At 46.5% G+C, this 16326-nt stretch overlaps 1 protein-coding gene across 1 annotated transcript; it reads right to left on the bottom strand.

Annotated features, from left to right (window-relative positions):
* Positions 1-1985: 1985 nt before the first annotated feature.
* LOC8024859 (phosphoenolpyruvate carboxykinase, cytosolic [GTP]) lies at positions 1986-16105 on the bottom strand. The gene is made up of 10 exons (XM_029986925.4): positions 15454-16105; positions 12402-12659; positions 10286-10470; positions 9286-9489; positions 8800-8987; positions 8423-8636; positions 5381-5686; positions 3783-3878; positions 3462-3703; positions 1986-2590 (listed from the first exon to the last, which is right to left on the bottom strand). Exons 1-10 carry the CDS (start codon positions 15552-15554, stop codon positions 2372-2374), a joined length of 2013 nt encoding a protein of 670 aa, XP_029842785.3. The 5' UTR covers positions 15555-16105; the 3' UTR covers positions 1986-2371.
* Positions 16106-16326: the final 221 nt, after the last annotated feature.

The following is a 16326-nucleotide window of genomic DNA, read 5'->3' as shown; positions in this document are numbered from 1 at the left end:
TTTTTTTTTATTTGTTGACACGTTGTTTGTTCATGCTATCGAACCTACCCGGAAATTCAAGCTAAATTTCCAGTCTGTCCAAGGGCAAGTGTGGGCGCAGTTGCCTTTAGAGTGGAAACCAGGTCGTATTTATCTCCGACCTCTATGTCTTCGTAGATCATGGAGAACTGCATGGCTTTGGGCTTGAAGCCTGTCCTATAAACGAGACCTAGGTGCAACTGCTTCCCCATCTTGGCCGAGACTCTGAAGCTTTATTTGTTCAATGATTCGAAACCTCCATCAATTTCCTTGCACCCGCCATTTTGCGGAGCACGCAGCGGGAAAGAAAAGAGAGAGAGAGAGAAAAAAAAAACAGTTTATGAACACCATTGACTAAACACCCTTATTTTTGACAAAAGAAATTTTCACGATTTAAACACCTTTCTTACACCCCTAAAAAGGGTGTACGATGGGTGTAGGTACTCACGACTAGTCTTGGTGATGCTGCTAGAGGGCAACAACGTTTTGGAGCTCGCATGGAACCGGTTTTTAAGGTTGGTCTAGCTATAGCATCAAATAACTATCGCCTGTACCAATGCTTTTTATTAGGAGATAGTCTATGAACGTCGAAAAATCATCTTCGATCTGAAATATTAGTGGAGAAAACGCAACATACCTGAACCTAAAGAATTGTAGTGGTGGCCCTCGGCAAAAGAAGTGTCAATTGTGTCTATTGAGCGCAGTCTGCACGATCGTTGGGTCGTAAACGTGCTTCATAGACTTTATGTGACAACTGTGCGTGGTGCTGTGTGAAGTTTTGCTTTTTGGAAGTTTTGAATGTGACGTCACTGGCAGTGTCAGATAACCCCTGCTCGCCTCTAAGCGGGTTCCGCTCGGAAATGCCGGACCCGCTTAAGTCCAAACAGGATACTACAACACGCACGACTCCGACAAATCGTGCGGCGCTCCGCTTCCGGCCGTTTTTCTTTGTCGCGGGGGAAACGTCCCCCCGTCAAATCTATCTCTCTCTCTCTCTCTCTCTCTCTCCCCCCCCCCCCCCTTTCCTCCACGGCGACCTTGCTCTGCTCATCAAGTGGGTGCGGAAAGCCACTCGTACGCTCGCACGCACAGCACAGCGAGGGGGAGATTTGACGGGGGGGGGGGGGGGGGGGGGATTCCCCCCCGGGCAATAGGGAGTTTTAGTAGACCGTGTTTCCCGCTTCGCTAAGCCCCTCCGCTACCCGGAACTCTACAGCCAAGGCCATCGGCGTGCAGGCGCAGTGGCGGTTTCTTCGTAGCGGAGGGCTAGCGGAGGGGGAAACACGGTCTACTAAAACTCCCTATTAAGAACGGCCGCAAGCGGAGCGCCGAACGATTGTCGTGTGGCCCGACGATCTCTGTAGTGTGCTGTTTGGACACCCCTTTAGAGGACGTGCGAGGCACATGTCTTGCGGCAGTCTTCTGCACGTTTTTGTTTCTTTTTCCAATAAAAGCGGTTTGTATTTCATTGTGCCCAATTTCAGTGCACAATTCATATTAAAGAGGAAAAAAAAAAATAGAAGGCGGCTTTTATATTAGTTTTTGACTATGTTCAGACTTCTACAATTGGAGCGTACAGGAATATAATGCCGACTCCAACTGCTCCAGCGAGTTATTCCCTTTTCTAGGGGTGCAAAGGAGCGAGTTGTGGACTCCAAAGCACCTTTATGGATCTACTGCTGTTTAGAGTGGATACCTGCACTGCCTAACACTTGCTCGTAAGTGTTGTTACAAAACCAGAAAAGATCCATAGTAAAGGGGAGTTCTTTTTTCTTCTCACTGGCACAAACGAAGGAAGGATTCTTGATTTCATTTTGTACCGCACTTCCTCTCGCCTCTTTCTTGCCCGATTGCCGCAGATTCGTGATTGAAATGGCAGTTGAAATATTCCGCCTTTCCTGGAGTCAAGGCAGGGTTTCTTCATTTGTTTACACCTCTACCTTTTAAAAAGTTAGACGTCCAACCAATACGAAAATATATCAATTTTTTATTGTCCTCCATGTGCCGAGCCAAGGTATTAAAAAAAAAAAATTTCAACAGCTAAAAAACGCATAAATACATGCCCTCGTTATATTTACAAATTCCTGCAAGAGACTAGACCAAATTATTAAGTTAAAAACGTAAGGACTCTCTCAGAACTTGCCTTACGATACAAAAAAATGGCAACAAACAAACCACAGCTCATTACTGGAAAGAGCCGGGCACTCTCGATTATTTGGTCCCAAGAGCAACAACCCGGCTAGGCACGTTTTCACGCATTGCCACAACCAACAGTAACATGTAAAAGAGGTAAGGACGTTTGTCATGGCACTTGTAGTAAGCTCTATGTCTGGACTGCCCTATGCTCCTCTGCCTACATGGCATTCACCCTCTGCTCCAACTGATCCAGCTGCTTGGCAATTTCGCTGGGCAGTTCTTTTCCCAGCTGTTCGTCGAAGTACTGGCGAATTTCCCGGCACTCCTTGAGCCAGAAGTCCTTGCGGAGTTCGAAGAGCTCCCCCATGTTCACTTCGTCCTGAAGTCCATCGAGGTTCAGGGCACCTTCTGAGGGAAGGTAGCCGATTGGAGATTCCTGTGAAGACAGGAAAAGACGTGCTTGTGGCACAAAGCTTGCTTTGCCTTTCAGTGTCGGGCAAAGCCGTGGTTCAGCCTTCCTCCCACAACAACCCCACATCACAGAGTTCCTTCGAAGAAAAGACTACCCTTTGCATGTGCTTTTGACAAGTAATTTCCTTTTCCTTGTCGGCTTCACCTGCCCTTCGGTTCTGCCCTAGAGAGCTGTACACGAGGAATATTGTAAAAAGTGCAACGGCAGAAATATTGTAGGACAGCCTCCCAACGTCACATTGCAAATTCTCTTCTGTTAGAGAGATGTGAAAAACAGGTGATCAGAATTCCAAGCTTGATACTAGGTTTGGAACAAAATCAGTTACTGTCAACTGCAATTAATAACTCCACAAATCTGACCCTAAATGTTCAAACACCCTATGCAATGACACAACAACTTTTCCAAATTAAAGATACCCCAGCAAAGAGGGAAGTAAACAGGAATTTGGAGACACATCCGAAACATACACGAGATAAATGCAAATTCATGTCCAGTCAACACTGCTCAACATGGAAATGGTAGTAATTTGCAACAAAAATTGCAAACAAATGGCAAAGAAATAATATTTAAAAATCGAGCAAAACAAGAGTGTCAAAAGGTGTATCTGCCCTGTAGTAACCTTGCAATAGATTTGTTATGTGGAAGTGCATAACCCTAAGCTGTGCTTCAGTGCAATACACCCTCAAACTTGGGGGGGCCTCAGACATCTCCAATTATGGGATATCAAAGCTGAAAAACATGCACCATAGAATAGCAAAGAGAATCAAGTAGTCTGTCATGGACGTCCCCATGGCTCTCCACGGAAGTCGCCTACAAGTATCCTGCCATCATTTACCTTTGCTGTGCCGCTCTCTTGGTCAACCCTTCGGCAAATCCAGTCGATGACGCGGCTGTTCTCCCCGAAGCCGGGCCAGAGGAATTTCCCGTCTGAACCCTTGCGGAACCAGTTGACGTGGAAGATCTTGGGTAGGGTGCGTCCTGGCTTGCTTCCCAGACTCAGCCAATGCCGCTGGTAGTTGGTGAAGTTGTAGCCAAAGAATGGGCGCATTGCAAATGGGTCGTGCATGATCACCTTGCCTGCAGGAAAAGTTGGGAAACTAAGCCCCCACTGGCCAAAATGGGGTATCAAGCAAAGGTTACCAAGACAGAGGCATACCTTTGTGCTCAGCAGCAGCAGTAGCTTCCGACCTCATGGCTGATCCAATGAACACACCGTGCTCCCAATTGAAGGCTTCGTACACCAAGGGAACACCTGCAAATTGTAGAAGAAATGCCTTGCTGCATGTGGACACACAAGTTTTCTATCCAATAAATGCCACCTTAGTATATGTGCTAACTAAAATATACTGTAGATGAGTATAGAGTATGGTCCCCATATTGTGATCTCCAACTGGAGTTCCTAATCACATTGGTGGACATTATAGCACTGATGTGCAGGTAATAGACAACTAGTAGCAGCAATGTAACATGGGTATTGAGGACAAAATTGGTTCACAAAAAGAAGAACACAATTGGTTGTCCACCCCTAGCAGTGGCCCGTTTGAGAAGTTGTGATGGCAAGTTCCTCCAAGAAGTTGTAAGGACAAACAAGTTCCGGTGCCATTAAGCTTAGGGAATTGGGGGGGGGGGGGCGGCACTACACATACAACAAGTAGCAGAACATCATAATACATTCTCGGTTTATAAGTTTTGCTATGCCCAAAAACTGTAACGCAAAGCAGCCGACGCAATGCACTGGGCCACCTAGCCATGGCCACTCCCCCTTTCACCTCTTTGCCTCTCTGCGCTGTACTTCCTGCCTCTACAGGCATGATGCTGGACTAGGCTCCAAAGGGATTCAGGCTCACGCAACAATGCCTTTCTCCAGCACACAAGACTGTTATGGTCAGTTGCTTCGGTACCGCTAGTCTAGTGCCACGTTGCATAGAGTTCAGAGTTTGTGCCCATTCATAAGATGGCATCACAGAAAGAGAAGGCTGCACCTACAAAACTTTCAGACAATGACACCCCCACCGCCATGATGGCGTGAGCAGTGAGCTTAAAAGCTGCAAGGAGACACTTTTGTAAAATGGATGGATGCCGGCTGCTGCGATGAAACAGCGCAAAAGTGTACTACTACTTATATCGCACGATTAAAATGTCAACCATGTGGCACTCTTGAGGCACCACTAGCATCTAGATACACAGCTTTGCTCAGCAACGGCTGACATGGGGGCAGCATGTGGGTTAACTCCATGGGCTCGGACATTTTGCTTACGCTAGCAGGCCTGCAATTGTAGGGCAACCCTGAATTTTAATTCTAAGTAACAACGAAAAAAGCAACCTAGTATACTGAACATGGTAGTTCTCCACAGCCACAAAAGGCTCACTTAGATATAGCGTTAATGGTTTATTAAATTATTTATTACATTCCCGTCACACCCAAGGGGGCAGTACAGAAAAAGTGGGAACAAGGTAAAAAAAAAGTACAATAAAAAAACAAGATGAAACAAATTAACAAAGTGCAGGATTAGAAAGGTGTTCAGTTAAGGCAGTCTCAAAGAATGAGACGTCTTCAATAGAGGCGATGAAGGGGAGGAAGGCGATTCTATTTTGAGTTGGTCTTGGGTAGGAAGGAATCATAAAACATATTTGTGCTGCAAAAGATAATGCCAACTTTATACTGATGATCAATGCGGGATGGAAGATATAAGGGCTGTGAAAGAAGTTTGCACTGCAATGAGTTGCAAAAGAAAATTTTATGAAACGGCTCACCTTCGGGCCTGCGGCCGCCGAAGAGGATGGCCGAGATTGGCACCCCCTTGGGGTCTTCCCAGGCCGGGTCGATGATGGGGCACTGGCGGGCCGGGGTGCAGAAGCGGGAGTTGGGGTGCGCGGCCGGTTTGCCCGAGCTTCGGGTCCAGTTCTCCTCGCCGAGCCAGGACTTGATGCGGATCCCTCCGGCGGGTTCCTCCATGCCCTCCCACCAGAAGCCCCCGTCGCTCGTCTCCGCCACGTTGGTGAAGATTGTGTTCTCCTGGACCGTCTTCATGGCATTGGGGTTGGTCATCATGGACGTGCCTGCCGGGGAAACGGGTCACACTCAGTGTCATCACGGGAGCCAGTGCACTGCCGTCGCCAAAACACATCCAGCGCTGCCCGCTCCCCGAATTCGGTAAAATCCAGAGGCAGGAAAAAAGTAGGTCAGAGCTTTAAGACAGTCTTTTCTATCTATTAAAAATAAACATCTTAGCAGAAATTGCAAGATTCACCGATTTCTGGAACAAGAGAGCTACCGGGGCAACTTGACATGCAAGAATCGATTGTTCAATTAAATGCCAAATCTCAACATTCAAATATGGACTCAAAGTCAGTGAAACTTTGAGTCTCAGACATTTGTGATGAACAGAAAAAAAGTAATCATGGTAAACATAAAATATTTAACAAAATACATAAACCATTCCAAAGTACCAGAGCTAGTTGCTAATGCACCATGAGGTTTTAACCTAAAACAAAGCTACGGATAAAATCATCCGTATATATTATCTAATTATCGACCATAATATCCTAAACGTACGCCCACCCTCGAACTTTGGCACATGCACCTCCCTTTTATGTCAAAGAAAATCCCCCGATATATTGCCCACCCTCCAAAAACAGCAATTGCGAAAAACTGGAGACACCTAAGCAGTCTCCGGACGCACGCACGTATGCACCAAACAAGAAAGCTGCGCATGAGCCTGCTCCTTGCGAGTGACGAAACGCTCTATTTGGCCCGATGCCGAAGTATTTTCCAACACGACCGCCGGCTTTCCTGCTTCCCTAGCATCGCTCTTAGTCGCTTGTTTCACCCACCTGCTCGTTGCGCCTGGTTGGTTTTTCTACTTTCTGATCGCTCCTTTTTTTTTTCTTAACTCAATTTATTTTTGAATTTGCAGATCAGCAATGCTAGGGAACCTAACGAAGGGAACATTGCGGTTTCGGAAACATGCTTTCATGGAACAAGCATTCTTGCTGTATGCCAGTCGGCAGTATTCATCTCGTGTATGCAAGCAATGAACTTCGCGATGGTAAAACTTTCAAAAAGGCGGGTGGGCGAATCTCAAAGATTCTCTCACTTGCCTTTTTTCTCAATCATCTCCCACGAAAAGTCGGGCATTCTTTCAGGGTATTACGTTAAAAAGACAAAATCGCAGCAGTGATCATAAACTGAAAAATCATATACTGTCTATTAATGACAGAGGGACTCACTGCTACACAAGAACGCAAGAAAAAAACCAAGTACCTGGTGTGCAATTTATGCAACAATGCACAAGCCATGTCGTACAATTGTGATTAATATGAAGGTAACACGCAATCACCAATCCCTACGACAATTTGCTTGATCGCGCATCCCCATCCCTGCTTCAAGCTTATTGCACGATTGCGGCCATCTTGCGTCACCCGCTGAAGTGTTGTCAAGGCTGTGGTCACGTGACCTTTGCGTCAGTTGTCATGTGACCTACAAATGGTAACCATGGTAGCCGTCTAGGCTAGACGGTGCTAGAGTGGGAGACGTAAAATGGCTGACCAGTGGCCGCATTTGCAGAGTGCAGCGGGGCAATCAGCGATCCAGCCGGGGGGTTTCCCCAGGAATTGAAATTAGGGGAAGTGTCTAAATTTATACGGGGGGAGGTTGGGGGGGGGGCATTGAGAATAGAGGAGTCGTTGCGAATTAAGGGGGTGCCATACGAAAAACAAGGGAGTGTGTGCAGGGGAATCACTGGATCCAGTGAATCGTTAGATCAGTGCACGCAATCGTTGACTGCTCAGTCCTGGCAGCGTCATGAAGCGGCAGCCGTGGCAATTTGTGCGCCTTATTACAGATAATTTCATGCCTTGCCACCCTTGGTTTGCAAAGCGCACACTTTGCCATGCCTGCCAATACAGAATGTTCCATATTAGTGAGTCACCTTATAGGCACAAGCAAACCTCCCGCTGTAATACGAGCCCGGAAAAATCGGCGCCTGCACATAGAAAGCTAAAACTTTCACAGAATGTGCACCAAGCAGGTCAGTCTTACTGTGTGAAGTTTCAAGGCATAGTTCTCTACCTGCAAAAATGAGCAACAATCTTGCCAAAGTAAAAAAAGGGAGAGTTTGCAGACAACCCGAGTTAGCGATGCTAATTACTTGTGGCGACATCTCCCGATATGCATACAGAGCAGACAACAGAGTGCATTGTATGCTCACTGTGCCTATCGGAAGATGGCGCCACAGAAGTAAATAGCGCCGCTAACTCTGGTCAGCGAACGCGCCCAACCTCAACTTTGGCAACTTTTTACCCGCATTTTCTTTAAGAAGAGAACTATGCCTTGAAATTTCCCACGCTAAAACTGAACTCTCAGTGCACAGTCGGCGAAATTATGAGCTTTCTACCTACAGGCGGAAATTTTCCCGGCTCGTTTTACAGCAGAAAATTTGCTTGTGCCATCCTATGGATCAGGAGTGTACCGACAAAGAGGAAGCCCACTCAGTGGTTTATGTCCAAAGGAACAGCAAGACGGCGACCGCTTGCCAAAACACTTCAAAGCAGACGTCGGCATCAGCAAAAAGCTACCCATAGAAGAGCAAACAGAGAAAGAAAATGTCGAGAATTGGCAGGTCTTCCTTTTTCCGTTTACATCCCGCATCTTTTCGCAAAGTCGGTTTTCTATTCCTGTGTCTTGGCAACCAGCCACCGCAGTAGCCGTTCTGTCAGACTTCGCTTAGGGGAAATATTGCGCCATTATTTCACAAGCAGCACTGGCCCAACAAGCTGCATTAGTATTTCACTCACCAGGAGCCACCCCGAAGAACCCATACTCTGGATTGATGGCCCTGAGCACTCCATTCTCGTCAAACTTCATCCAGGCAATGTCGTCACCCACGCACTCTGCCTTGTAGCCAGGCAGACTGGGTGTCATCATGGCCAGGTTTGTCTTGCCACACGCACTGGGAAAGGCAGCAGCAATGTACTTCTTCTGGCCCTTGGGGTTGGTAATGCCCAGAATCTGGAGAGCAAAAAAAGCAGACCTGCATGAGTGCCAGACACTACAGAAACTGCAAAACTGTCAGCACTGTCAGAGACAGTGCCAGTGCTTACGTCCGTTAGATAAATGCAGACACTGCAAATCGAGGGACACACATTTTGTCAAACAAGAACTGGCAACTCACCAGCATATGCTCGGCGAGCCAGCCTTCTCTCTGGGCAAGGATGGATCCCAGACGCAGCGCAAAGCACTTCTTGCCTAACAGCGAGTTGCCACCGTAGCCACTTCCAAAGGAACAGATCTCATTGTTGGCGGGGATGTGGGAAATGATGGTCTTCTCTGGATTGCATGGCCAGTTGTTGATCGCAGGCTCTGCAAACAGGGGAGCAAACATTGCAGTATTTCTTTTGTCAGTACTTGGAAAATGCAAGCTATGCAGTTACTAGCAGGCACATTTTGCATGCAACTTCCTGAGCCTGAGCCTATTTCAAACAGTACAGCCAAGCAATGCCCCCCTCCCCTCCCCCCTCCTCTCCTCTCCTCTCCTCTCCCCCCCCCCCCAAATGCTGACCTCGTATGGGCCTTGCAAACTAAGACACCGCCAAGCCGTCAACGGCTCAAATGTCTTGTCAGTTACTTTATAAGCAAAGCAGTGGTTCGTTCCACTCACTAGCCATCGGCAGGGGCTGGCCAACAGAGTGGAGGCACTTGATGAAGCCGTTGTTGCCCAGGGCCTTGAGCACATCGGCTCCCATACGGGTCATGATGCGCATGCTAGCCACAACGTAGGGAGAGTCGGTCAGCTGAATTCCAATCTTGCCAAGAGGGGAGCCCAGTGGGCCCATGCTGAATGGGATCACGTACATGGTACGTCCTGCAACACAAGGGCACAAAAGGGGAGTTGTAAGCAGGCAGAACAAACATGCTAGCCCTCATATCAGGGCCAGCAACTGATCTCTGCAAAGGGTTTGTCAAACTGCTTTAAATCCAAAATATCAAAAGCTTCCCACATTTTAAAGGGCCACCAAAAAGTTACAATGCGAGAATAATTTGAAATTTGTTACTTTTTTTTTCATTTGCAAAAGTGAAAAAGAAATGATATCCTCTTTCCCCAGAATACCATACAATACCACCATATTACCACAAAGCAAAAAATAAACTATTTTGCAGCTTAGAGCTGCTTATCAGGGGAACCATGACATAATGTTTCCCGACACATGCCATAGCAGATTGTAGAGATTTATCAAGTTGAACAATAAGCTGCTCAATATAAAGTTGTGTGAAAAGTTGGATATTAGCAAGACTTCATTAGACTAAAAATTCAGAGGCCTAACTACCTTCTACCTAGATGCTACACCACCTTTGTTGCCGGACAACGAAGGCAACTTTGAGAACAAGCAGAAATGGTGAGAGGGATTCTCGCTGGAGCACAAAACCTGCTGGTATGTGCGAGACAGTACAGAACCAAAATCTCTGCACTCTTCTGCATGTTATAAAGGCAAACTGAATTAATCTGCCATATTCTAAATATTGTCTCATGGACCCTTCAAAGTAATGACTTACAAAGGTAACAGGCATGAAAACACCTTTTGTCGACCAAACTTTGCAAATTCACATTCGAAAGGCTTAATGTCTCGGCTCGTTAGAGTGGGCGACAAAACAAGACTCGCCCTTCATGCATCCAGGAAAACGTTCGTCCAGTGCCTTCTGGAGGTCCGAGGGAGACATCCAGTTGCCAAGAGTGCCCTTGACTCCCTCCTTGGGAGTTGGGATGGTGTCCTCTCGGCGATCCGTGCTGATGAATGTGCGGCTCTCAACCCGGGCAACATCAGCAGGGTCCGTACGAGCCAGGTAACTGCACGTTCAACATCAGCTGCCTCATCCCAGCCTCAAAATACCTTTTCACAGTAGTAACAAAGAGTAAAGATCTAAGACGAGCCTCATCCCCCCCCTTGTCACATGCCTAATGTTGCAAGTGATTTAATTAGCACCAACTTGGAAGAAGTACATTTCTTGCCAAGGTCAAAAAGTTGCCGTCTACAAAAGGAGACATGCCACATAATTTGAGATTAGTTTAGAAATGCTATGAACACTTTTCCAGCAAGCTTCTGCACATGCGTACACTCCCTCCCCTAGGCCTATCTTCCCGCTGTCACCATTTTCAGCGGGCACCGACCGTCCCGCACGACCAACAATGTCAGCACCTATCTTCGCGCATATTTCGTCTATTTGGACGCTTCGTTTTTTAGTATTGTTTAGTTTTTAGTATGGGGTATATAAAGGGCAGAAAACTGATACAATGGCACGATGCCAATGTGCTTTGACTGGCGGAAGCGCGTTGAGCTAGCCTTCATTTGTACATTGCAGACAACTCCCCAGACGGCCTTCATTACTCGAAAAAGGTTCATTGAACAAGTCCTAGTAAAACACCAAATTAGGAAACTTAACACCCTCTCTGCCAGGCTGATGCCTCAAAAATAACAAGTTTTAATATATAATATGGCCTCATATGCGGCTCTTCCAAGGAAATACTTTGAAAATTCAGCGATAATGTCAACAAAGATATAGGGCATACTGGCCTTACCCCTAAGGTAAGCACGAGCCAATAGAACTGGAAGAGGATTCTGCTGTGTGTGCTCGTGCACACAAGCAGTACAGCCTAGGCCAAAGGCACATGCTCTATCAGGTTCTCTCACTTGCACAGTCGCTTCCAAAGCAAGACACTTGGCTTTGCTAGCACAGTAGGGTGAAATAAGGTAAGGCAAGTTATCATCGCACACGAAAAAATGGTAACAAAGCAGAATATATTGCTGGAGGACCTAGCGGCTTGTCTTTGACTCTGAAGAGTCTAAGCTAAAATGTATTATTCTCGAGGTTCAAATCTCTGCCAATTATTTCTTGTATTACTCTTATAAGTTCATATATGTATCTGCCAATATGCTTTCTAGTTTTATTTTCAAGTAAGAAAGCACTACAAATTTCTTCAGCTTGCATCTCAATCCGCGAAATACAGGATCAATAAGTGTCAAAGAAGGAAAGGACAAGAAAGAAATATCGGCGTTAAAAGAAACAAAAATCTAGTTCTGGTCATACTAGAAATTCAGCATATCAGATTGTGAAAACTGCATAAGCCGCACAAATTAGTCAAACTGCCAGGTCAGATAGCAAGAGATAAAGGACATGGACTATGCACTGTCCCTGTCGCATGCAAGACTGTGGCCCCACTTTACAGAACAGAAGGTGACTGAAATGGACGTAGGATATGAGCAAAATTATCGTTGCAAGCCGTTCCTTCCAGTGACCTTTGATAAGACACTCATACAATGGAGACCTGTTTGCTCTCAATGCTACGAGCCAAGTCTGAGCAAGACTTTGTACCAGTTTTGTTTCAAACCCCGGTCGCTTTTACAAGAGCTTATCTCAAGTGGTATATTGGGCTGAACAAAAATAATATTAGAAACATGAGCCATTACCAAAAAAAAAAAGAAAAAAAAAAGAAAAAAGTAGACCTATTTATTCAGACTAAGATTAGAACTCATGAAACTCCAGTATAAAAATTTTCATATACGAAACGAGAGATTGCTCCAGTTTCTACAATACACAATTTTTCTTGTTTATATAGTACAAGACCTTGAGGGCTCTTGATCAGGCTACCAGCTCCATACATTTATACTTAGTTTAACAGAAACCAGCTGGACCCCCTGATGGGAAATTCCAGCAGGATAGCCTCGAACTATACCATTCAACTTCTGCCCGAAGCGTCCAGAAAAGAAAGAGCTGAAGTACCAGTTGCGATACTTGGGCAGTGGAACAATGCTGCCGGACTTGAGCATTAGGTCGAGGAGGTGGCTGTTCTCAGCATCGCTGCCATCGCACACATGAACTGTGCTGGGCTGGCAGATGCGCTGCTTCTCCTCCACGTAGGCCCTCACTTCCTGTGGTAGGCTGCTCAGCGTGGGCTGCTGGCGCAGTGCTGAAGATGTGCTCAGCGCACGGGCCACGCAGACCTGTTGCTTTAATTGCGACTGCAGACATTTCAAAGACCTGCAGGCAACCAAGGCACCAATGAAACTGTTCCGCTTGGTTCAGGAACACAGTCCTAGACAAAGTCCTGGACGAAAATGGGCTTTGCAATTGCCCAAATAATTTTCTGCAATTTTGTTTTTTTATTTCCGTAACAAAATAACACAGTGGCCATATAGAATTAGTTGTTGATGTTATTTCCTAGCCATGCAGACGGTCAGATTTTGGAAGCATGTACCCACCACCCGATTACATTTCTGATCAAAATTCGAGCTCGCGGAGTTAAAAGGACGATTTATGAGACACCGTAAATCTTTGAATTAATCACCTCATAAAAAAAAAAAAAAATCGCCACTATTTTTCCAACTTTTCAATGTAAAATATAAGGCAAATATGTTTTCATTTAAAGGAACACTGGAAGTCAAAAATCAATCTAATATTTAATTATTTATACGTTGAGAGTCACTCGTTTGACAAGAGAATGATGATTTACACTCCCATTCGCTACAAGCACGATTGACAGGAGACAGACATTGAGGCCCATAAACCATCATTTTTGAAGAAGAATGACCGTATTTTGTTATGGTTAAACTCCCAATGGCTTCATTCTTTTGTCATAAGCTTTCTTTCTATTGGGAACTAAACCAGGTGAGTCATTTAAGGCACGTACACCATATTTCATTACTTTATTATAATACCCACAGAAGGCACTAAAGTACACACATTGCAACCACAAAACGAATTATAACACAAATAAAAAAAAATAAGAAGAAAAACAGAAAAACGCGGCACGGATCACGGTATGGGACATTCGGCTGCAAAGCAATGTCCCAAACTGTTATATCATGCGCCCACCTCAGGCTTCTCAGCGCACTCCGGTAACCAAAATGCTCCTCCACGCCAGCCGCTTTGCCCAATACGCCGGTGCAAAGCGGTGAAGCCCTCTTACACGCTAAACGTGAACCTCGATTTGACGAGAAATTCGGATTCCCGCGCAGCCTATGTGCGAGGTCTCCCTTCCTCGATTTTACGAAGTTCCCGATTCAACGAAATAATTAGCGGGTCCCGGTGACTTCGTAAGGCCGAGGTACAACGTTCTGTCTCGAGGGTTTTCTGCAATGCTGGCAAATGCACGGGCGCGAGAGCTTGGCTCAGTGGAATGTTCTGTTTGCACGAGCACTCGTGCACAAAAAGAGCTACGGAAAACCAGGCCCTCGCGCCCGTTTGTCTCATTCAAGACACTTGGGAAGAAAGCACTGCCAAGGCTTGACCTCACTATAACGTGCATCAATGTTTTTTGTTTTTTTTTTTTTTTTTTTATAGGACGATGCTAATGTTTATATACTTCGTCTCACCCTAGCATGGACTAACCGCGAAGGCTGTGCTAGCGCGAGCGGCCAGCCTTGACTGCCTTGACTAGAGCACTTGCTGCACGAGCGCTCGTGCAGTCGCCGCGGCTTCATTCAAAGCGACTAGCTCGCGCTTTTAGTACGCGCGGCTAACAATAGTCCGTACTGAGGTGAGACGAAGTATAGTACCCGATACCGATGGCACGCGGCCTCTGGGAAAATACCAAGAAATAGCGGGCAACAAATTAAGATGCGGCCGTAGCATAGTCAGTGCCCAGAACTCGCTTTGAAGACCATTTCCGCTCTCGAAAGAGCGGAAACGCTCTTTCGAGCACTCCAGAAGAAACAAGAAAAAAGAAGCGTCGCGAGCAAAATGGTCAGATGTCACCAGCACACATAGGGCGCCAGTTCATGATGAGACGCGATCTTCACGCGCCACACCGCTCGGTCGACGTAGCTTTGGCAGGGCTCTATTTTGGGGAACTCTGTTTCCAGAAAGCTGATAAGAAACCAGCGGTTTGTTGTTGTCGGTGTTGTCTTTTTTTTTTCGCCCGGCCGAGTTGTATGCGCCAGCGCAGAACTTTCTACCGAACTTCGAAGCATTCGAAGGTAGTTCGTTCGATCATATGTTCGGCGCGAGTGCTCCAGTTGCGGCATGGCTAACTATAGCTTCTCCTTAAATCCCTGCACTATGGCGGAACAGCTGACGTCGCGAAACCTGACAAACTAAACACTGCCGCTGGATTCTGGTTAACGCAAAAAAAAAAAAAAAAAAAAAAAAAAAAATATATATATATATATATATATATATATATATATATATATATATATTGCCGTGTTTTTTTTTTTTACCACTAATCAACATTACTAGAGTGGCGGAAAGTGCTTGTTTGGGGCACTAACCAAGCGGTAAAATTTTATGCCCGTCAATATTCTTTCTAAGTGAAATGTGCTCGCGGCAAGTGACGGAGTCTTTTGCACAAGCTAGTGCCAGGATGTCCAGACCGACCGGAAGAGGGCGCAATTTTTAACATAGGAACGAGATGTAGTATTTACTGGCCGCCCTAGTTCAGTACGTAACTGCCGAGTGTGTGTGTGTGTGTGTGTGCGCGAGTTGATACTGATTAAGTTCGCACAGTCCAAACATTTGTTTCTGGCAGGCAATAAGTTATTGTTGAAGAGGGACCCGTTCACTCAAAACTGCCACGACAAGTGCCCTCCCCATCACAATAGGCGTCACAAATTCCTTTAGTTGAAATGCAAAAACGATGCTTCGATTAAATCGAGTGTATTTTAAGGGTGCACAACGCTGTTTTAGCTGTGCCTCACAATTACTGAAGCACGCGAATGACCGATTCAAGAAGTATTCGCAGGTCCGGCAATTATCAGCTGAACACCATCCCAAAGCTGCACAAAAAAGAGAATGGCACAGCTTTTGATTATGCGTGAGAGCCGAAATGTCTCACCGTTCGGTCTGGCGAGAGTTGTCCAGAGAAGAGGACGGCAACGACGCTACCGCGCCGGTATCGCGTCGAACGAGGACCTGGGTCGATCCGGAGGAAGGCATCTTCGATAAGCCCGCGTAGAGGGTTTCAAGCTCGCTACCTGGGTCCTAGCTCTGCTCATCACTGACAGCTGCCCCGAGCTTGGAGTCTTATAAAGCCGCCAGGGGGGTTAGAGCGCCATGCGGAAGCGACCCCTTTCCCCCCTCTCTCGTCCCTATGCCCACAACCAATCGGAGCGTCGGAATGGCCTGACGTCACAGACATTACGCGAGAACCAGTGGAAGCGAGATATTGGAAACGTTACCGCTGTCTACCCCCTCCCAACTATCTTGTTTGTCTCGGTTTCTTCGCTCGCGTACGCAACAAGCGTCGCTCTGCGAAAGTAGCGATGAATATTTTTCCATCGCCGATAAGAATGACGATGTTTGCCACGGTTGCGCAACGTTCGACAGTCAACGAGGCGCGAGTTAAGATCCTTCCAATGAAAGCGCAAATAAAGTGTACGGAAGGACGATACGACGCCCGCTCTGCCACCAGATTCTCTCGTGCGTCACGGAATATCTGCTGCGCACTCCGTCCAAGGGACGGAGAACCACGATACCCTCGCGACTTCCAACTTGGCCATCAGAATCGTCCCGAAGAACGCTTATTCAAGTTTGTCCGACGAGCAAACAGCCCCCGTCCTTCCGTATGCCTTCGCCCCAAAGCACCCCGATGTCCACCGCCATACAACGGAGTTGCGGTCAAACCATCCGCCGTCCACTTCCGACATAAAAAAAGAGCGAACCTGTTTAGTCTTGAAATGAAAAATTCGTCAACTTTCCGCCTTCCCAA

Source organism: Ixodes scapularis, unplaced genomic scaffold, assembly GCF_016920785.2.
Source record: "Ixodes scapularis isolate PalLabHiFi unplaced genomic scaffold, ASM1692078v2 PGA_scaffold9__187_contigs__length_104089568, whole genome shotgun sequence".
NCBI classification, from domain to species: domain Eukaryota; kingdom Metazoa; phylum Arthropoda; class Arachnida; order Ixodida; family Ixodidae; genus Ixodes; species Ixodes scapularis.
This window is presented reverse-complemented; position numbering and strand designations above follow the sequence as displayed.

What these genes read in the sequence shown, in the direction of transcription:
- LOC8024859 (XM_029986925.4), bottom strand. Translation starts at nt 15,554, where the DNA reads ATGCCTTCCTCCGGATCGACCCAGGTCCTCGTTCGACGCGATACCGGC. An exon ending in CTGCCCAAGTATCGCAACTG is followed by an intron (nt 10,471 to 12,401) that starts GTACTTCAGCTC and finishes TTGAACGTGCAG; the next exon opens with TTACCTGGCTCGTACGGACC. An exon ending in GGCTCGCCGAGCATATGCTG is followed by an intron (nt 8,637 to 8,799) that starts GTGAGTTGCCAG and finishes TTTGCTCTCCAG; the next exon opens with ATTCTGGGCATTACCAACCC.